The sequence below is a fragment of the Galleria mellonella genome, unplaced genomic scaffold (assembly GCF_026898425.1).
Source record: "Galleria mellonella isolate WM207_F2 unplaced genomic scaffold, CSIRO_AGI_GalMel_v1 utg116, whole genome shotgun sequence".
Taxonomy (NCBI): domain Eukaryota; kingdom Metazoa; phylum Arthropoda; class Insecta; order Lepidoptera; family Pyralidae; genus Galleria; species Galleria mellonella.
Window position 1 is genome coordinate 4,229,256 of NW_026441978.1, and position 24,744 is coordinate 4,253,999.

General features: G+C 32.5%; 1 protein-coding gene across 2 annotated transcripts in view; it reads right to left on the minus strand.

Annotated features, from left to right (window-relative positions):
- Positions 1-24,744, minus strand: part of LOC113511525 (uncharacterized) — a 371,241-nt gene that overhangs the window by 180,590 nt on the left and 165,907 nt on the right. For both annotated transcript variants that reach the window (XM_031909262.2, XM_052894558.1), the window contains exon 4: positions 23,585-23,789. In XM_031909262.2, the coding sequence (XP_031765122.2) occupies positions 23,585-23,789 (205 nt within the window). The remainder of the gene's footprint in view (positions 1-23,584; positions 23,790-24,744) is intronic.

The following is a 24,744-nucleotide window of genomic DNA, read 5'->3' on the forward strand; positions in this document are numbered from 1 at the left end:
CAATCAGTTGTGAATTGGCCATGTGAATACGTAAAAATAATTAGACCAATTTGAGAAACTCTGTTTAAGAATTTAACCAAAACAAATATCAATCTTGTAAGACGGTGCCCGAGGAGTTATTCGGAACCCCTTAAGGTAAACGGTTGTGTCAATCAATTATAGAAGTCATCACAATCAACGAACTAAAGCTCACATCTCTCAACCTTTCAAGATTGAATTTAATGTTTGTTTAGGTTGCCTTCCGATTATCTAGTGCTTGGAAAACTTTACGTCGAATGTTTTTTATCGACATTTTACATTAAAATTATATTAATAGCAATTTTTATTTATTTTTTTTAAGTTTTTTTTTATACAACTGTGGCGGCAAACAAGCATATATAATAAGCATATGGATGCTTTATATATATGCTTATTATATTATCCATAGGCTACGGAGTTACCGTAGCTTATAGATGCCTGTAACATCAAGGATGTCGATATCATTTTTAAACTTTGTTCACACTATTTTCAATGGATTATTAAAACAGTATTATTATATATTATTTAATGAAAATATAAACATATTTTTTTTATTATTAATTACAAACAGTTTTCTTAATACAAAATATCAGCCTTTTTTGAAAATCAGTTTATTAAATAATCAATATATATTTTCACTGTTCGTAATTTCAAATTTAACCGTTTTTTTTTTAATAATTTCTAAATACGGACCAATAAAATCCGAAAAACAGGAACACTTCTTTATTATTTTATGGATTCTACACGAAATAATATCCGTAAACCATGTTATAAACATCATCATCCATATAACCAGAGCCCATTCATAATTTCCCATTTGCCTAAAATATCATCTGAAGCAAATCATATAAGTACCTACTATATCGACCATTCAATTATTTGCACGGAAATTATTTTTCTTTTGCATTCGTAAATACTTCAACACGAAGGATGAATGGCTAACTTGCGGTGAAATAAAAATACGAGCTGAGTGAATATGTGACTAGGGACCTTGTAAATCCTTTTTTACATTTTTATTTCTTTTACTCCTTTGAGATTCAAAATATTTAGATATTATTCTTTAGAAAAAACTAAATTCTGAAGTGTCATTCATACAGTCCGTAACTGAGAGAAGCAGAGAAGGAATTCTTACTGACAGCAACTAGCAGCTCCGTTGCTAGTAATTTACCTTCTCAAATTGACCTTCACTCGACGGCTCTTAATGGGTGATAATGGAAAACTCCATTTGCGCTATCGGTATATGCTGGCGGGGCATCAATGCGGGATGATATGTGAGCATGAAAGCAGGTCAGTTACCCCATTGTGACGCATTCAACAAGAATTAATCACGATAATTTCTAGAGGGAACCACGTGGAAGTCGACCTGATAGGGTATTTTGCTAGCAATGGAGATTAACGTCCCCATTACTAACAATCTCTCAATCTCCATAATTATGGTTTGCTTCGGAAAATTCATGATGAATTCCTCACGATGGCGTAATCACTCTTGCCGAGATGATAAATGAGGGTGAGAGGAAGTCAGGTCAATACACACTAGTACCCCACCAGGATATACCAATGACGCTGGTGGAGTTATCATTCCATTATCAACTACTAAAAATAGTAAACGGTAGATCATAACAAAAAAGACCTTTATTTTTTCCTAAACATTTTTTCGGAATAAATAGAGATTAATGGAAGAAAAAATTTATTACGTCGACCCAAGTATGAAATAAAGGCAGGAAAGAGAATGATGATGATGATGAAATATTCCGTTATGAGGTCAATATTACCATGTGCTAAGTGGTATATTATACTTGAACAGAACAATTTTTGCCAGATGTCGGAACGCTCCATTATTCAAAAGCCTCTGTTGAGAATCTGAATATTTCCGTAAATTAAAGGGGTTTTTGTTTCCATCGTTTGTACTCGTATATAATACGTACCGAGATTCTATATAGATTGTAAGGATTCTTAAACTCATATTGCGTATCGTAATTTATTTTCTTTAATTATTTTAAAGGTATTATTCAAAAGTCTCATGAGAATAATTGATCATAGGACGTAAACGAAAAAATCTTGTGAAAATATTTTTTGTTTTTCTATTTTTTCTTCTGCATAGCCATATAGTTTTATATATATATATATATATATATATATATATATATATATATATATATATATATATATATTACGTATTGCCAATATGTTACTAGTATATACTCAATTCTTAGAAAACAACTTTCTAGACAGTTCACCTTTCCTATTTTTTCTCGTCATTTTAGTACCTTTTTTTTAGATAACTTACCAAGTTTCGCCGAATTCGAAAACATTTTATACATAAAGGTTTAGAAGGATAAGGGTCAGATATACTTAATGTAAAAGTAAAATTATGGAATAATCCAAGTGTTTTTATTATTACTATCAACCTATCAAAATTTCGTAAAATATCAATAAATAAAATACCATAAACACAATACTTACATTTATGGTTGTATTTACATATTATTCTACTATTATTCCTGTGTTGGATTCGGAGTTCCGACATGAATTTTATGAGATACTTGCGTATTCCATCACAGACTTAAATGGAGATAGACTCCGCAAGTTTCTCCATCTATATGAAAAGTAAGTATGCCATATTTTTCCGACTTAGGTTCTACGAATACGCCAACATCTATTTTTAAAAGCACTTTCCGCACTGAACACTTCCGTAAATATTAGTAAATATTTTTTATTATTTCCTCTTCAATAATAAAGTAAAAGTTTTATCAGAAATAAAAATTACAAGAAATACATCACAAAGTAAAAACGTCCTTATTGCCAAAAGCTTCAATGCAAGCTGCTTGGCAGTAGATATGACGAATGGGATAAGAACTTTTTTTTTTTTTTTTTTTTTTTTTTTTTTGATGGGTGAAAATGGTATGTTAACCCTGCCTGTGCTAATGGGATATGCTGGCGGAGCACCAGTGAAGGGTGATAGATGAGAATGAAAACAGGCCAGTTAGCCTATCATGATGAATTCATCAGGAGTTGACCATGATAGTTTCCAGGGAAAACCGCGAGGAGATCAACCTGGTTGGTTATATTGCTAGCAATGGGATTCTCAGTCTCCATTACTAACAATCCTATTCCCCCAACTTGCCCAAGTACATGATTTTATATTAAGTCTTGGTTTTAGCTTTTACCAGCCGGCCTCATTGTTTCTAATCTAAGGGAATATAGGGTATAACGGAAAAGAACAATAAAAAAACCAGAAAACTTTCTCCGAGGGTTATGAAAAATGAACACAATTTTCGGCCCCTTCATACTAAATAGATCACGTAACCATGCGATTTGTTTCTACAAGAGAATGACAGAGAAAATTTAAATTCGACTGTATTTTTTTTTTGCGAATAAGTCACGAAATATTGTTGCTAATTCTGAACCGATTACGATGATGCCTTTTTAATTAAAATATATTCCTTCTGTATTGGTACAACACAAATTTTGTTAAGATTAAAATCTACTTTTTTCGTGGAACCAAAATTAGAAATGTCTGCTACTGTTTTTATATTAATTTCTCTTCGCAATTGAATGCAAAATACGAAAATATATAATTTACTCTGCAAAAGGAGAAAGTAACCGCCCAAGGTTGTTGAGTAATTTAAAATTGCTTCACCCTGAGAGTAAAATTTTAACTGAATAATTCCTATAATGAAAATATAACCAGATTGTTTGCATGAACGCAGTGGTTCTCGTATAATTAAAAGTTGTAAGCACCAATTTGAACCAAAACAGAGATTGCATAATGCTTCCGTGATTGCAGTTTGTTTGTAAAAAAAGTTGTAGTGTCTACGATAATTGCTGTTAGTACAATTGTGTTGTGGACGAATGGTTAAACTCTTTAAAGTATGATTGAACGAAATAACAGTTTTTTTAAATTATATTCGTATATAACAGATGTTAATATAAACTGATCTGCTAAGTTGACTACTTGTGACTAATTATAACATTTTACTTATAAATTAATAATAAATGAATTATAAATTTTAAATATTTCATATAAATAATTATGTAAAATATTTAAAAATATTTAATTGCAAATTTTTTTGCCGATTTATCAACCGATAACAATATTCTGAATCCAATGGTAGAATATTAAAAATGTGGCGATTTATTTAAAGTTTATTTTTACGCTATTCTTTTTTTATATCGTAAAGGAGGCATACAATCGTACAGTCTATTTGATAATACACAGTTATTATTAGCTTACGGATATTTGTAATACCAGGGGTCTCACTTGTTTATTGCTGAAACTGAAGAAACCCTAAGATATCATGTATTAAGAACCTCATACTGTAAGAGTTTTATCTATAGAACACTGGATCAAATCCGGCTCGAAGGATTAAATTTTTCTGGTCGATACTAGCTAGTCGCTGGTTTTGTAATTAATAAATTTTACAGAAAATTGAATATAGAAGAATAAAATTATAATTAAAGTGAAATGTCGTGAATTGAAGTACATAAAGTAAATAAAAATTTGTAACTCCTTTTAGTATAACAGGTAATTATTGTATAAGGCAATAACGACGAAAAACTATAATAATAATAATAAAAACTATAATAAAACGATAATTTGACAGTTGAAGAAGTTCTCTTATAGACTAATTTGATATTTTTTAAACCGTTTATGTTTTTACATTTACATTACTGGAGGATGAACCGTAAAACCAGACTGACTCATTTTAACATATTCATAATATATGGGGTCTGTATCTGTACGTTTTATTTTCAATTAAATAAAATGGGCTTCATTAGTAAAGTGGTTTGTGTAATCCCGGACCTTAAGTCTATGACAATTATTTTGTGGATTGCAACCCTGCACTTACATTTTCATCCCTTGTTTAAAGCAACGGAAAAGTTTATTTGTCATTTAAAGAAGGAGGGAAATGAAACTGTCTTTTTTTTATGCAACTTAAAATGACAAACAAGCTGACGGCTCTCCTGATGGAAAATAGTAACCGTCGTCTATAGACATGAGCAGTACCATGGACACAATAGAGACATAACTATTTCGCCTATTATACCCCCCATGCGTTGCCATTTTTGAAGACTCAGGTATTATTCCTCCGTACCCTGTAAATTCACTGCCATATCCCACTCTTCATTCAAACACAACTGCTTCACGGTAGAAACACGAATGCTTCAAGGAGCATGTAAATAGGTAATGTAGTTATCTACCATGTTAGAGATACTTATGTATGACTAGGTATAGAAATTATTATGCTATATTTAATTAATTATCGTTTGGTGAAATTATTATTTTTATTCACAGTTATGTTACGCGTGAAAAAAACAAATTGTGATTTTCGCTCACAGTGACTTCATCTCGCCCTCGCTTCTACTACTTGCTATTAAAAGTGAAATATGAATTATAATTTTTATAATAAGAGCGATAAAAAACAGACTTTAAGACAGTGTAATAAAAGTCTCTTTTCGCTCACTTCGTATGGCCCAGTTGGCCGTTTGATGGAATTTCACTTCACAGTTAACTAAGATTTCATTTTGTATGATTTATAGCAGTTTTTGTGAAGTGATGTAGCTGGATTGATTATCTTTTTTTTACACAATGCAGAATGGCAAATAAGCTGACGGCCCACTTGATGGAAAGTGGTAACCATCGTCTATAGACATGAGCAGTACCATGGACATAACAGAGTATACTGTTTTTCCCATGATACCCCTCATGCGTTGCCATTTCTGAGGACTCATATGTTATTCCTATGTACTCTATAAATTCATTGCGATATCTCAACCTTACAATCGAAACGCAACTGTTTCACAGTAGAAACACGAATGGTACAGAGGTGCCCAAGCAAATGACTTTTGTACAAAGTTTCCCTCTTGTAAAACTGATTGTCGTATAATTAGGTGTAGCATATGAAATTTCACTTGTGACATGTAAAATATTTTAAGCCTATGTATGACGAAGGAGCTCTGGAAACTTGTAACTACAGAGGACGTCACCCTCTTACGAGTTTTAGTACTATAGAGATTATATATTAGACTCTAAAGATTTCCCGTCCTCCTTTTCAATGCCAGAGGGATAATCGAGGATTACAGTCGTAATTATAAATTTTATTTTAGTCTATCACCACTAGACGGAGAATGGTGCATGTTTTGTGAAATCTGTTAATACGAGTATAAAAGAATTTGAAGGAAAGGCGATGATGAAATAAACAGTATCTTTTAAAACAGTGCATCCACTAGATAATAGATTACATTGTAAAAACAAATTATTTGCTTCCGAAAGATCTGTTTAAAAAAATTATGTTACCTTGAATATTTTCATGGAACAAATATAACAAAACAAAGGTAAATATCGTACATTTCACAAAAGACCCCGGAGTTTCCGAGTAGTAAAATGAAGTTTCACAGAAAGTTAGCGACTTAGTGAAACTGGCAAACTTTATTTAACTGGCAAGCCTTGGATTTAAGGGGGAACGTGTACGGATAAATAAACATAATCCTGTATTGTAATCAAAAAGGATAAAGGTGCTATAATAATGCGATAAGACTGGCCGGCGAGAAAATGTTGGCATTTCATAAAGAAAGTAACTGTTACCAAAGTCATTAAAGGAAAACATTTGCAATATCTATGGGATTTACGTAATTATAATTACTAGTGATCGACCAGTGGGACAGATAAAAGAAACACTAGGGGTTATATCGTACAGGGAGGTCAAGGATATGACCTGGAATAGAACTGGCTGAGAGAAGACGCATGAATTAGTTGCACCGACAAAAAAAAACTCTTAAATGAAAAGAAGATATATATATATATATATATATATATATATATATATATATATATATATATATATATATATATATATATATATATATATATATATATATATATATATATATATATATATATATATATATATATATATTCTTTATTCTTTATTGCACTTGAACAATAGATACAGCGATTAGTTTAACAACTTGTTAGCAAGGGAGGGCTTATCTCTAAAAGAGATCTCTTCCAACTAACTGATTGTAGTTAGAGAGAATATAATTATTAGGCGGGTAATGTAGTGCAAACATGTAAACAATGTAAAGTTACTTTGCAGGAAAGGTAGAGATAAAAATAATGTCTTTCAATTGTAATTAATATATTGTAATAAATGAATTTATTATGGTTATGTTTTGACATTCAGTAAAACTATAGACACATAATATGAAAGACAAAAAATATTAATCTATTTTCAATTTGACCACAGACTTTAACAATCAACAAATGTGTATATATGTCTTTGTGTGTCAAGTACATGGTAATATGTGTAATGTTTTATTGATTTAATGTATTTTTAAGCATTTTTTTTTAAATATTAGCATTCTGCACTTTTTCTCTATCTGCATAAACTAGTGTGCAAAATTTCATACTTTTCCGTTCGCGCAATTTTTTGTAAAAAGGGGTACCAAGTTTTTGGTTCACGTATTAATATAATGATACTTGAAGATCATGTAATAATTAAAAAAATACTAATAAATTCAAAATGTAATAAATAGTCTGTGAATCTTCTATTAATAAAAGCGGGCAATCATGAATTTTGCCGATTCGGTTTTTGTGTATGTTGGAGACTTTGGAGATACCAACTATTTTTACCTTTATTTTTTACTAGCAATTTTTTTCTCAGAAACGTAAATTCGTGTGGCTTCTTCAGTCTGCGAGTTAAGAAAACATATTTGAGGCATTGTCAGCGTTTAGCAAACACTGATTTGAAATGTAAATTCCTTTTTCTAGCGTCTTTCACTATCTAACCTCAAGCTTAGGGTAAAATCCCTGATATTTTTGTGAAAAACGTGTAGGTATTTATCTATTTTATTTCAGATTTGTATTAAAAAAATTTTATACGCTATGGATTCAGACCTTATTGTATCTTCGGCATTCATTAGTAAATAAAAGGAGCAATTAAAAAATTAACATTACTTTCGGCTACGTTTTGGTTATGAGTTATTGTAGTAATTTTCAGCACGTCCCATATTTGGTTGATTTATTTCAAGAGCGTCCTACCGAGAGATAGGTATCAATCGATTTTCTAATTGGAGCTCGTTATACGGAAATCATTCATACGCGATGTTAAATAATTCAGATAATGTGGTCATTTTCTGCAAAACTTGCTTCAATTGTTCATTCATAATTCTTCTCAATTGAACGCATCAACCTAATGTATACTTAACACAATATAAAACACGTCTACATATGTAATTCACTTTTCAATATTTGTCTTCATTTATTTTTCAATAAACACATCTCTCTAATCATGGTACTTATGGTGGCTGAAAGGTTTCTAATAAATAAAACTAAAGAAACTTCTTAACAGACAATATATGTAATAAACATTACAAAAAAAAAAAATTAAAAATAGATATATTAAAGAATATATATACAAGTTCAAAGCTATCTATGAGTATGATATAGCTCTATGCAAAATAGCGCAGAACTGCAGGTAAACTGCAAAGTAGTTTCGCGATACTATGAATATGTATTACTTATGTATATGTTTACTTTAATTAAATAAATAAATATATACTTATAAAATAGTATATCCTGACTAATGGTGGCAGTCGGAGATTGATGGTTAATATGGTTGTAGAACTTCTAGTAGTAATGATGGTGGCCAAACTCTGAGTGTTGGCAGTTACATAGATCCAAATTATAGTTTTCTAGTACGTGTGTTGATAACATCGTCTAGAAAATTGAAATTTGGAACATAGCAACTGAAGAAGGGCCAAATTAAAAGTACCCGTAACCGGCGAGCGTGTATGAAAAGATTGATGAATGTGGAAGAAGCGAAAGAAGTTTGTTTGAATCGAAGCATTTGACGTTCCATTGTTTCTGCCTACCCTAATGGGAGACAAGCGTGACAGATATGTATGTATGTATGGAACATAGGTTTATGGTCTAATGTAAGCATTCGCTAATAAAGACTTTTACAAAATTTCAACTCAAAGAGGATACGCGACACAACACGTGCGAAGCCGCGGACAATAGCTAATATATAAATATAAAAAATATCGAAATAAAATATATTTATATACTATTATATAAGGCTTCATTCGTTCATAAGATTTTAATATAATCATATACCCAAGTAAGTCAAACTTCACATAAATTTTAAGAGCATAAATTCCAGTCTGAAGTCATAAACCAAGCACGTTTTTTCCATCGTCTACGAACTTAAAGTAATGAGAAATCAGAGGAACTTACTATGAATTCTGTAAGTGAAGCTCTCTGATTATTAAACGATGTTATTTGCCTGAGTGACATAATCCTTTCCTGTCTAGAACAGTATTACAGATCTGTTACTACCTTGGATGTTATGAAATGGCTTCAGATTGCAATAGCTTGTTGCAAACAATAGTATACGAGATATCGAGCAGCTTGTTTATTTGTATTTTTATTTTGTTGCTCTCTAAATTGTATACGCATACAGAATTGAGTATACCAGAGGAAGTATGAAAGCCAATGACAGAAAATCTAAGAAGGAAACGTCTATCCAGGTGTGGAAAAGTGATACGCAGGGACGAGGAAAATATATTAAGAAAGGTATTAAGTACCATTCTGGATGAATGGATAAGGGTAGAGGAAGATCTCAAAATACAGGGATGGACTGTGTGAAAGATGATGTGGAGATTATATTTAACGTTTTGTGATGATAATACCTTTGCTATCACTTCAGCTTAATTTTTTACAGTACTTTTTTATATTTTTAACTGATACACTCTAGTATAAATAAATAAATAATGAAGAAGGACGTAGATAACTTTTTTAACTATCGGGTTTAACTAGTAAAACCATAATTAGTTTCTTTTAACGAGCGGTGAATGTATAAAAAAACATGTAAGGTGGCAGTTAACGTCCGTAATATTGATGGAATTTGTAGATTTCTTAAATATTTAATAGTATTGTTGGGGGTGGGCAGACATCAATTTGAAGGTATTGATTGTCCTAAATTAAAGTTAAAATCATGCAAAAAGATATTTCGACGTTAAAACAGCGAGAGTTGATGGAGCAGTATACAATAATGTCAGATCAAATGCATCATCAATGCTCACAATAGGTAGGCAAATTTCATAATTTATTAAATTTGATTTTTTTCACAAAAAAAAAACTACGTCAATTATAATCAATCAAATATAAAAAAGATATAAGAATCGATAAAGATAATCGGTAATATACATAGAAAACTTGAGATCTTTCAATCTGTGGGATATTTTTAATTTATATTCCTATACATATTTTTTCTTTCCGGTTTCTCAATGGATAAGTCCATCTGGATATCTTGTCATTTTCTATATATCATCACATCGGTCGTTAACGGGTTTTGCCAGTAGCCGCCATGCTTGCATCCTCTGCTGAACATAAGTCTCCCTCATAAAGTGGGGTTTTTCCAGTAGTTACCACAAACGGCAGGCGGATTGGCAACCGCAATTAGACTTTGATGATGTTTTAAGAGAGACTGCCCATTCCCTGACTATTAAACTCCTTTAGTCGCATTTTACGACACACATGTTTATTAATATATAAATTGTTTATTTGACTATTATATTTATGTATACTTCATACTTATAATTATTCTCCTTAATATTTTATTCTGTTAATTTTCTTATTTATACAATACCCTATTTGTACAACAATTAGTGTATTACTCTAAGGTTGTTTTGAAAAGATTGCTCTCAGCAATAAGGCCACCTTACTGTACTTATACAATTATATCCTTATATTTATTAATTGTGTTGTTTTTCTCCTATATTGTATAATGCAAATAAAATATACTCATTAATTTATTCGTATAAAAGGAAGTATTTTTTTTATACGACTTAGAATGGCAAACAAGCTGACGGCCCACCTGATGGAAAGTGGTAACCGTCGCCTATAGACATGAGCAGTACCATGGACATAACAGAGTATACTGTTTCGCCCATGATACCCCCCAAGCGTTGCCATTCCTGAGGCCTCAGGTGTTATTCCTCTGTACCCTGTAAATTCACGCCATATCCCACCCTTCAAACCGAAACACAGCCATGCAAACAGTTGTGTTTGCATGGCTTCACGGTTGAAACACGAATGGGACAGAGGTGCCCAAGCAATCGACTTTTGTACAAAGTCTCCCTCTGGTGAAGTTGTCCATTCTATGCCGGAACCACACTGCGATATTATTATTAGCATATATTACTCGTCAATATGTAACTGTTTTTTTTTTTAATAGGTGATAATGGAATGTTAACCCCGCCTGCGCTATCGGGATACGCAGGCGGGGCACCAGTGAAGGGTGATAGGTGAGGATGACGCAGGTCAGTTGGCCTATCGCGACGAATTCAACAAGAATTCGTTGACGATGGTTTCCAGGGGGAACCACGTGGAGGTCGACCTAATAGGGCATATTGCTAGCAATGGGGCTGTCAAACTCCATTGCTAACAATCTCTTTCCCCCAATATGTAACTGTTGAGGTCGAGGGATGGCAGCAGCATCCCTCTAAAAACATTGCCAAAGCCCAACTGCGGTTACCAAATCGCCTGCCATGTGTGGTAACTACTGGCAAAACCCCACTTTATGAGGGAGGCTTATGTTCAGCAGTGGGCATGTAATGACTGATATAACAATAATAATATAAGCTATATAATATTTTCGAAAATTATATTTAACATTGCGAAGCAGAACGTGTATGTTTACTTTATGTGTATGTTTTAAAAAATCGTATGTAAATAAAAAGAACATATATACTTACATATGACGTATAGTTAAGGCACAATGCAATTTGAAATGGGCATAAATTTTCGGGGATAAAACGATGCGTATTTGAATGTGATGGTATTTGGAAATATTCGATTTTTTATGTAAAACCCGTCGTTTTCGATAAACTAATATCCTTCCTATTGCACCATAAAAAGTTTTATTTAAGGAAATATTTTTTCATAGGATTTTTTTATTGTCCATTTGCTTTTTTCTGGTGTTATGGTTCTTGCAAGAGAGGGTTAAAATACTGTAATATTTGTCTTGCGGACTTAATACAATGTAGCATTCTCTCCTAATCGCAAAATCGCTTTTAGCAAAATAGAAATTTAGTTACGTGGTAAAAATATTCAATATTGACTAAGTATGTTTATCTAATGATTCAGGACTCAATTTATTCAGTTAATTTTTATATTTATAACATATTCATAGTTCCCACTTTTCATCAGGTGGTCCATCAACTTGTTTGTCATTCTAATTTGCATAAAAAAATATCCACGTTGTTCAAAAACTAATTGTTAATATTATTTTTTTACTAAAACTTTATTGACTAATAAAATGTGGTATAAAAGGCGGACTTAATGCTGTAGGCATTCTCTACCAGTCAACCTTTAGGATGTGCAGGGACACTCGATGGTGATTTAAAAAATAAAATTATTTGTATTTTAATATAAGACGATAATTACAAAACATAATAACGTCCATAAAATAAAAATACTCATTAATATATTATTTATACCTACATACATATAAAAATGTATTCATATATATAAAAATATTGTCACTGTTGTTCTAAATATTATTACATTTTATTGCCAAATATTTTACTAGCTATATATATATATATATATATATATATATATATATATATATATATATATATATATATATATATATATATATATACAATTATTAAATATCTAAGTCAATTTCTGTATGTAATAATTTGTATAACTAATATTCGTTATAAAAATCATAAAAAAACTTAATTGTACTAATTAATATGGGACTTATAATATCAAATAACATATCATAATGTCTAATACACACCAATGATTATGAACTAGTTGTATCTACAATATACATACATCGTCCAAACTCAAAAACTTATTGGATAAAATCCCGAGAGACTATCTACACTTATACAATGACATTTTGTTACAAAGAGACCCTGAATAACTCTGGGGAAATTATAATTTTAAACAAGAGCGATTGTCTTCCAGTTTATTTTGTGAAAAGGGTTCCTTTACTTATGATAATTCGGAATAGGTTTTTATATTCATTTGATGGTAATAATTTCTCGATTTAAAATTCTTTTGGCTTACCGACTTCGATGATAAGGGCAGAAATGGAAAGATTCTGTTATGTTATACATGCACTATGTGGAATAAAAGAGATATAGCAAACTGTCCGACTTGACGCACTGAAACTGCGCAGAGATGTTGCATCTCTGTGTATCATCTACCGAATTTATCATGGGGAGTGTTCTGAAGAATTGTTCGGATCGATACCTGCTGCTGATTTTAACCACCGTACAACCCGCCACAAACTAAAGTTTCATCCCAATCATCTGGACGAATGGCGGTCTTCCACCGTGCGTTTTTCAAGGCACTTTCTTCCATTCTTTGGAATCAACTTCCAGCTGCAGTATTTCCGAACCGATACGACAACATAACCTTCAAGAAAAGAGTACATTCCTTTTTAAAAGGCCTACAGCACACCTGCAATGCCGCTGGTGTTGTGGGTGATCATGGGCGGCGGTAGTCACTTACCATCAGGTGAGCCGTGCTCGTTTGCTCCCTGTGTTGTAAAAAAAAAACACTTTTCTTTTAATCTTGTTGGTTACTCTGTTTGAATAATACATTGTTTCATTTGCTTTTCTAATACAGTTAATTGTTTGTTATAGTAATATTTTTGTATGCATCTATTATATGTATATATGTATTTAATATTTTATATATATGTTTCTATCTATCCTATTTAAGAACTGAGCTCTTGTTGGTGGAGCTCTTGCCACTCACTACGATTTTCAGCGAGTCTCTTCATCTCTTGATACGACTCGATAGCAACTGCTTTCTTGATCTGCCTAATGTAACTATTGTATATATGATTATATTAGTATATTTATATTTTTATAATATACGAATATATTACGTATTACTATTTTCTCAATTAAGTAATGCACCGCCTACTTTTTTTTCGGTTTGCCCAATTCTTGACTGGTAAAGAACAGCGTTCGATGTTAAGTCCGCAAATAAATAAATAAATAAATAAAGACTACTTTTCTCCCGGACAGTGAACATACCCCGGTTACATGGATGGAGCCCCGGATAATAACTAGTTTTTTTAATCAGACCCGACACAAAACACAAAACTCCTGGCGACCATAAACTGTTTATACAATTTAAAAAAGTTTATATAATTTACACGTTTTTTACACTACACACAAAAAAAAATAGAATTTCTTCAAAACAGACAACAATATTCTGTAGTAAATGAACAGAAAATAAAAACTGGCTGAAAAGATTCTAATCTTTTGAAAATTTTGTAATATTTTATATATAAAAAAAAACTTTTAATCGTGGTAATATACAATATAATGGAATCAAAAGTCAATTGAACACATATTTATGATAAACTTTTACATATAAACTTTTAGACAATTATTGCATATAATCAGAACTAGGCAGTATTTGAATTTCAATTATGTCCTGTAGGTACTACTATGAATGTCATATATATATGTATATGTTATATACATGGCATATAGATACAATCAATCATTTTCAGTCATAAAATATAGGTTGAGATGACAGTTATACTACATCACCGCAGACTCTCAATTTTTCCCCCTAAATATAGCATCAATTCACTTATGTGAACACTGACAGGATGAAATTTATTATATATCTAAAAATAGACAGATAGATTCTCTTTATTGTTTCCACTAAAAGATTACAATAGAAAACATAGTAGAAAAAAAAATAAACAATAGGTTTATTAACAAAAATAGCCCGATATTACTAATATAATATTATACTATTAAACTAACTATTATACTAATAAAATTGTGACTAGACGACGTACATGGGAGATATTTGAGAAAAATGGATATAAGGGGTCCTAATAAGACCAATAGAAGCATTTTTAGATTTTTATCCATCTGTCAGTATGTTTATTCTGGGATCATGCAAAAACTACTGCATCAAATTGCATGCAGTTTTCATAATTGTGTTTCTGACGGTTTAATTTAAAATATGGTATGTGTTTTATCTTGATACGCCATCTAGTGTCGTAATTACTACATAATAACATGTCAAAAAAAGAGATCAAGAGTGTTTACTTAGTTACCGAATAATTTATTTGAATGTTGATGAATCAATGTGATGAACGCCATCTTTTATATCACTTCTCATTAAAATTTACTATATATATTATTTTTATTTAATGCAATAAAGTGTAAATAAATATATAAATATAAAAAAAATGAATCAGAATATTTGTATTTACCTATTTTTTAATGAATGAATGAATAAATGAGTATACTTTATTTGCATTATACAAGGAGAGACTTTGTACAAAAGTCGATTGCTTGGGTACCTCTGTCCCATTCGTGTTTCAACCGTAAAGCAGTGTGTGCATGACTGTGTTTCGATTTGAAGGGTGGGATATGGCGTGAATTTACTGGGTACAAAGGAATAACACCTGAGTCCTCAGGAATGGCAACGTATGGAGGGTATCATGGGCGAAACAGTATACTCTGTTATGTTCATGGTACTGCTCATGTCTATAGGCGACGGTTACCACTTTCCATCAGGTGGGCCGTCTACTTGTTTGCCATTCTAAGTCGTATAAAAAAAAACGTGATTTTTATATGTAAAGAAGAAAACTAATAAAATTATTTTATTATTTCTGCCTACTCTAATAGAAAGCAGTCGTGATGCAAACATATTTTATGCAACACTAATAAAGCCTGATTTCAATTGAAATATAAAAGTGGACCAATGAATGGATATGAATAATTAATACAAATTGAGGCCAGCTCTAAAATCGGGGTTGCCGTCAATTATAGCAAATTGAAAATTATTAGGGTGTGTACACATTGAGTTGGATCGTAACTCACATATAATAGGACAATTAGTAGCCGTATTTATAGTTTATGACGTGCATTTAATATTATAGAGAATTGTATAGTTTAAAAATAAATATGCGAAATTGAAATATAACTATGTGTGTCTATCTGTTTATTACCTAATCATTTAAACTGCTAAACCGATTTTGAAAAATTTTGAACATCATCATCAATATATCAGCCGTTAACTGTTCGCTACTGACCATAAGTCTTAACCCCTTAGGGGTGGGGGAAAGGGATTGTTAGTAATGGAGACAGAATCCCATTGCTAGTAATATACCCAACCAGGTCGACCTCCTCGCGGTTCTCCCTGGAAACTGTCATGGTTAATTCCTGATGAATTCATCATGATGGGCTAACTGGCCTGTTTTCATTCTCATCTATCACCCTTCACTGGTGCTCCGCCAGCGTATCCCGTTACCGCAGGCGGAGTTACCATACCATTTTCACCCATCAAAAAAAACCCCTTAGGGGTTATTTTAATTTCATAACTAAACCTTGAATTAATTTTAATAAAATTGCCATAGGACCTAGTAAGTATATTTTTTCCAAAAAAAAGGATTTGTATAATTGGCTGTTAATTGACGGAATTAAAAGGTTAGAATCCTAAAAAAAAAAACAAATTGTAAACCTCCTTCTTTTCGAAATCGGTAAACAATAATTTGAAGGGTCTTAATAAAATCAATAGATGTTAGTATAATTATTTTTTGAAATTTTAATTTTCTGTTTGTCTGCAGGTTTATTCCGGCATCACGTTAAAGCTACTATACCAAATTGGATGCGACTTTTACAGTCATTATCCCGAAGATCCAACTTAAAAACTGATGTATATTTCATTTTGATACGCTATTTAGATGTAAGTGGTCCATTTTTTTTATACAACTTAAAATGGCAAATAAGCTGACGGCTTACTTGATGAAAAGTGGCAACCGTCGCCTATACACATGAGCAGTACCATGGACATAACAGAGTATAATGTTTCGCCCATGATACCCCCCATGCATTGGCATTCCTGAGGACTTACGTGTTATTCCTTTGCACCCTGTAAATTCACTGCCATATCCCATCCTTCAGACCGAAACACAGCCATGCAAACACAATTGCTTCACGGTTGAAACACGAATGGGACAGATGTGCCCAAGTAAATGACTTTTCTACAAAGTTTCCCTCTGGTAATGGGTATTTCATTAGTTATTCTACTGTTGAAAGCCACATATACAAAGTAGCGGGCTGAAAGTAAATAATTTATAAAGGTACGTATTTCTAGATACAAAATTAATTAACATAAAGGACCAAAAGGACTCAATTGATCTATTGTTTGTATTCCATAATGAAGCCAATTTCTTAGTAAATTGAAAAAAATAATCTATTCTTATCTACTGTAGAAGTCCAACCAAAATCGATATTGGCTTGAATACAAACAAGCAGTGGACTTTATCGTGTTCCGATAGAAATCTGTCGTTAACTTCCGTCTATCCGTATGTTTGAACTAGCTAATGCAATAAACTGGAATTAGTTTGTGGACAGATCGGATTTATGTCTGTATTATACAATTTGGCTCCTAAACAAGTTTAGTATGAGGCAAAACTGAATTTATTAGAATTGAATTAGTTTTATTGGTGTTGGCAAATTGTGTTAGCAAGGAATATAAAAACTACAACATATAAAAGTAAATCAGCATACAAAAAATTTAATAAGTGAGGTATAGCAGTGAAATTACGCTATTACAGAGAACAGAAGCATAACATTATTATGTTAGCCGTTAACTGTCCACTGCTGAACATAAGCCTTTTCCATAAGGGGACTTTTATCAGTAGTTGCCACTACGTTAGGCGGGTTGGCAACAGTTAGGCTTTGGTGATATTTTAAGATTTTCTGCTGCACATCCCTCGAATACTAAATTCCCTTAATCGTCTCTTACTACACCCACGGGAAAGGAAGGATCGCCTATTATATACTGGGATTATATGACATGTTAGGCATAACATAGTCCTCAGGAATAGCAACGTATGAAGAGTAACATGGACGTTACACTGCATGGTGCTATGTGGTCGCCGTATGTGTTCGGCATAGAATAAGCTATCTATTCTTTTCTCATGGGTGTCGTAAGAAGCGACTAAGGGAAATTAATGGTCGAGGGATGCCTGCCAAGCGTGGGGACTACTGGCAAAATCGAGGGAGGTTTATGTTCACCAGTGGACAATTAATGATTGATAGACGTGAGCAGCACCATAGACCACATACCATGTCTATGGTGCTGCTCACGTCTATAGGTAATGGGACTATTCTTTAGGGAGATTGTCAATTTAAAAAAATAATAATTTAAAATTTTTCAATGTTTTCGACTATTTAAAAAGAGCTTTGGTGCCGAACTAAAACGTTAATCATAGATCACCGTTTTCGATCACGATGTTTATCATCGTTGGTGTACTCGGATGTAGCTTACATAGCCATACTTTTTAATAAAGGTCCTTGCACATAGCGGGCTATCATTTTATTCTTATATTTTTTTTTCTTCTATGTAATTTGACCTACCCTCTAAAAATAAGCGTAATATCGTCTGGTATACAAATTGGGGATCTGTTATTGGCTAATGTATGGTGTAAGTATAATATTTTTTTATAAATAACAAATCAAAGAAATATTGAAAAATATTCAGTTGCTTTTGAAAACTAACAGATTTTTTTATGCAACTTAGAATGGCCAAGAAACTGCGGCCCACCTTATGGAAAGCGGTAACCGTCGCCTATAGACATGAACAGTACAATGGACATAACAGAGTATACTGTTTCGCCCATGACATCCCCCATGCGTTACCATTCCTGAGGACTCAGGTGTTATTCCTCTGTACCCTTTAAATTCCCTGCCATATGCTACCCTTCAAACTGAAACACAGCCATGTAAACGCAACTGATTCACGACAGAAACACGAATGGAACGATAATTTCGACGTTACAGTACTTCGTTATTCTCTTAATACGCTTTGAAAGAAATAATAAAGTAGATTAATATCAAAATACAAGCACAAGTGCTCAGCAGTTGAAACACGAGTCAACGGAGATACCTTATAAACTACGCATTAACTGAAAGATGTCGCATGTGAAAACTAGTCTATATCAAAGTTAGATCTTAAATTGTGCGGGGAACGAGGACTGTTTGTACAAATAACAAGATTTTACGAGCCTCTTTAATACGACAGTTAAACTGTTTTACGACAGAAAGTGTATTATCTAATATATTTCTCTATTACGTTTTATTTACTCATTTCACGTGCTCAAAGGTTACAGTCAAAGTGGTTTTTTATTATGATAATATATAATGACGAATAACGAAAATATTTTAATTGAACCAGAGGGAGACTTTGTACAAAAGTCGATTGCTTGGGCACCTCTGTCCCATTCGTGTTTCTACCGTGAAGCAGTTGTGTTTGCATGGCTGTGATTCGGTTTGAAGGATGGGATATGGCGTGAATTTACAGGGTACAGAGGAATAACACCTGAGTCGTCAGGAATGGCAACGCATGGGGGGTATCATGGGCGAAACAGTATACTCTGTTATGTCCATGGTACTGCTCATGTCTATAGGCAACGGTTACCACTTTCCATCAGGTGGGCCATCAGCTTGTTTTCCATACTAAGTTGTATAAAAAAAAAATTTGAACACGAAATTATGTAATTTCTAGACGAATGAATGTAAAACACGTAACTGTGAAAACCCTTTCGATTTAAATAAAGTAAATATTAAAATTGGTTAAGATTTGGCAACGTAATCGGGTAGCATAGCCGCATACATAATACGAACGAATTGGTTCAATATTAATTTTGTGACGTTTGAAGTTGCCATATTACTTTGCGGCGCAAAAATGTCGTGTTCTTAATTCAAATATATTTAACGAACATGAACATAATCTATGTATGACGTCATCGTACATCAATGTGTATGTGCGTGTTCATGATTAAAGTCTTAACTTACTTTACTGGGTACAGAGGAATAACACCTGAGTCCTCAGGAATGGCAACGCATGGGGGGTATCATGGGCGAAACAGTATACTCTGTTATGTCCATGGTACTGCTCATGTCTATAGGCGACGGTTACCACTTTCCATCAGGTGGGCCGTCAGCTTGTTTGCCATTCTAAGTTGTATAAAAAAAAACATTTTTTGCGGAACATAATGAAGTTTTTCGTCTTATAATCTGTGGGTACAAAGGTAAAGATTATTATTGAGTTTTTGCAACAGTTTGCCACCTTTACGTTGTACTATAAAACACTTATTCAGTTATATCAGCGTAAAAGCATTTCAATTATTATTAAGCATCTATTATATATAACTTATTTAGTAACAACAATAATTAATTACGAGCACTTGTGTCAATTACTTACTGCGATTAATATCAATTACAGAATGGTTACTGCATGGGGATAACCCAAATTAGTACGACACAAAAATAGTTATATTTTTTTAAGAGTATTTCATTTTTCTACTTGTTTGCTATTCGTTTATTTATTTCTTCTTTAATGTCATTCAATTGCATTTATTTAATTCTCAAATAAAAATAAAAATAATTATTTAAAAAAATTGCCTGTCCCAAAAAATGTCAGACATGTAATGTAACTGAATTTCAGATCCGATATATTTAACTGAAACTAGAACAGGCGAAATCCTTAAACAAAAATATTTCAAAATTTTACTTCAAAATGGTATGTTTATAAAAATATCTTAAGAACTTAATACTAGCGATCTGCCCCTAATGCGCACGGGTAGATAGAAGGAGAGTATTTTTTATTTTATGTTTTTAGTTTATGTAGTTTGTATTTTATATTAACTTTAATACGCAGATTTCTCAAGTTTAAAAAAAAGAAGGATCTAAAATTTTTTAAAATAATATGTAGCTAATGTAGTCACTAATAATGTGTACCTATATATACCAGCTATAATTTCTCTTATATATATATATATATATATATATATATATATATATATATATATATATATATATATATATATATATATAGTAATTGGTTACTTTTATCACGCTAACTATAATTTTATTTATTTATTTTTACTATACTTTTATATATCTGTACACGCTAAGAGAAGGTTGGACATTTTGAAGAGAAAGTATTAAAATCGACTCGTCAGCCAACAGCTGACAAATCGTTTTCTGAGAAGTTTTTGACACATGACACTTCGTCTAGTTGTTTAATATTAATATGATCTAGACTGAATACTATGTACCACTAATGCCGGTTTTAAGGTCAAAGTGAGGAGGGTCGATTGACACCACACAAATCAATAAACGGTCACATCTAATAAATTCGTTGATACTACTGATTGAACAGTGGGACTGTGCTATCTGGAGAAACTGTCTACGCGGCAGTTCAGTCTACCGGTGGTGAAGCTAATCTCCAACCTTGGTAACTTGGAGGAGAAAGAACTTTTATTGTTCAATGGACGATAATGGTATGAGAACCCCGCCTGCGTTATTGATATACGCTGGAGGAGCGACATTTGACTCTTATGACGTATTCATCAAGAATTTGTGATTTCTAATGGGATTGTGACATTAGATAGATAGATAGATAGATACTCTTTATTGTTTCCTTCAAAAGATTACAACAGTAAACTTATTCTAGATATAAACAATTACAAGAAATAATCACAATGAGAAAACAATAGGCGACCTTATCGCTAAAAGCGATCTCTTCCAGGCAACCTTAACTATTTCATTATCATCCACTAAGAAAAGTCTTGGTCACATTTTTTAAAAGTATATAGGAATAATATAGAAGAAAGTCTATTGGTCGAGGGATGAGTAGCGGCGTCCCTTTTAAAACATCACTAAAAACCTAAAACTACGGTTGTCAACCCGCCTGTCAAAGGTAGCAACTACTAGCAAAGCCCTCAATGATAAACTGCTATAAGAAACGACTCTGTTTCTTATGGCAGTCTATGGGAGAGGCCTATGTTCAGCACTGGACAGATGATGTGTGTGTTATTATTATTATTTACTAGTGTTATTTAATTCATTATAATTGTTACTTCATTTTCTCGCATTGTATAATTATGTTAAAGTAAACGCTGTGAATACCTTTAATAGGCATGTGCATTAATATTGTCTTGTATTTAATGTTTGTTATATGTGTTATAATGCATATGCTGTTGGTGTTCCTTTAAAGAAATAAATAAATAAATGATGGCTGATATGATGATAATTTTTTTATACAACTTAGAATGGCCAACAAGCTGACGGCCCACCTGATGGAAAGTGGTAACCGTCGCCTATAGACATGAGCAGTACTATGGACATAACAGAGTATACTGTTTCGCCCATGATACCCTCCATGCGTTGCCATTCCTGAGGTCTCAGGTGTTATTCCTCTGTACCTATGATGATATAGGGATAGTAACGTACAGATATAAAGTAAATTATTACTATATTAAATACAGTATATTATTGGCATTCAGTACTAACATTATATTTGACATCAAATATTTAGATGAGCGGAATTAGACACACTAAAACCAGACCTGTGTAAACGAAATGAATCAAAAAGAATTAGAGATACCAGTACTGTTACACGTCTAGGTTTTACTGGCAATATAAGGTCAAATAATGTCAATATCCTGTTAGGTATGCCTAAACCCACCTGCCAGTCTAGAGAAAATCTAATTTCCGTGACAGACAGTTACAAACCTACGAATATTGTATGTGTATTTCCCACGGAAATTAGATTCAAATATTCGGAACGTAGCGAAATATTTAATTATATTTACGAATGAAAACTAATGTATTTTATATTCATATTTGTACATTCAAGTACGTATAAGAAAAAAATAAAAAAAATATAATATTTATTTATTTAATTATAAATATAATTATGAATCTATCAATGTTATTTCCTATAAGGTAGCGTGATAGAAATTTTTTAAAAAAAATTAGCAGCTAGGATAAAATTTTTCTCTTCATAGAAATCGTCTTCGAATTTCAACGAATATTTAATAAAAAAAAATAGCTAAATCAATCCAGCTGTTATTAAGTTTTGCGCTTAGCAATATATTTAACAATTAATTTTCATTTATATAGAATATTCTTACTTAATAAATTATATAAATTGGTGATATAATGAGTATGTCAAATTGCAAAGTCATTAGAAATAATAAATTAGCTCATATTAAGGACGGTTGCAATTTAGTCATAGAATGCTTGGCTGCAGTCCACGTATACCAAGATCGAATCATTGATCATTGAAAAATAATTGTCTTACTTCGAAAGCTTCACGTGAAATTATCTTTCAGTAGAGAACATCAGAAACCTCTATAAACATTTGACACTAAAGAATACTATTTTAACTAAAGCAATAAACGTGTAAGTATACGATTTATATAAAGAAAAAAATTTGTTCTGGAACAAAATGCTCATTATCAATGGGGGAGGCCTCTAGCGACTCTGTTACTAGTATTTAAGGTCAACCTATAAGGTCAACTTTCACACGGTCGCTCTCAAAATCCTCATGATTAATCTCTAGTAAATTTATCGCAATGAGGCTGATTTCACTCTAGGTTATCACCGCCAGCGAATACCGTTAGCGCAGACGTGGTTACCATTACATTTTCGTCCCAAGTTCGTTGTCTACGTAGAAATTTAAAGAACATTTTAAAATACCTACCTTAGTGCTATACCATCAGCACGATCTTCACTCGCTATGCTTGATCTAGGCGAGCTCCCCAGGCGGCTGCTGGCAGATTTGCGCCGAATTTCATGCAGTTCAGGCTCGTCCTTACTTGTGAATGATATTCGCGGCGCATGCGCACGTAATCCGCACACCTTGTGGGCGGACAAACCGCGGCAAAGCAGTTGACTCTGACTTATATCTGTGGACAATTAAAGATTTATTGGTATTAAAAAAAATTTATACAAGAGATTTCGAAAAGGCGGACTTAATTTTTTTTTATTTAACCATAATGGCAATCAAGCAGACGGGTCCCCTGATGGAAAGCGGTAGCTGTCGTCTATAGACATGAAAAATACCACGGACATAGCAGAGTATACTGTGTCGCCCATGATACCCCAACCATTGCTATTCTTAATTAATTAATGCTATATAATATTCATCTGAAGAGAGATTATTATATAATATTAAGTTCCCCTTTTTTACCAAACATTTTTTTCGAATGTCTTCAATAAATAAATAAATAGATAGAATATAAGAACGTATTATCTATTATATTTCAAAGAAATGAAACGATATTTCTCAATTACAGCTGGAGGCACTTTATTACCTTATTATTTCAAATTCAAATATGTTCCTAGGTATTATGTATCACTTTTATTTTTCGATTTAATCTTTCGATGCATATTTTTCTCATATACTCAGTAATTACTGGACATTATGATATCCATTGACCGTGTGGTCCCGGCATAGAATAGGCCATCTATTCCTTTCCGGTGGCTGTCGTAAAAGCCAAACAAGAGAGAGCGAGGGATGTGCAGCAGCGTCCTTTTTTAAAACACCTCTAAAGCCCTGACTGCGGTTGCCAACCCGCCTGGCAAGCGTGGCAACTACTGGCAAAATCCCCTAAGGGGAAGGCTTATGATTAGCAATAGACGGTTAAAAACTGATATGACGACGATGATAGTATCGTATTCATGTACACATGGATAAAAAGTTGAGACGTGTTTGGCGAAGCATTTGTATAAAGACGTTCTAGGTATATAACCTAAGGAACTATTATTGGGAGGAAAGGTATTGTTAGTAATGGAGACTGAGAATCCCATTGCTAGCAATATACCTAAGCAGGTCGACCTCCTCGTGGTTCCCCCTGGGAA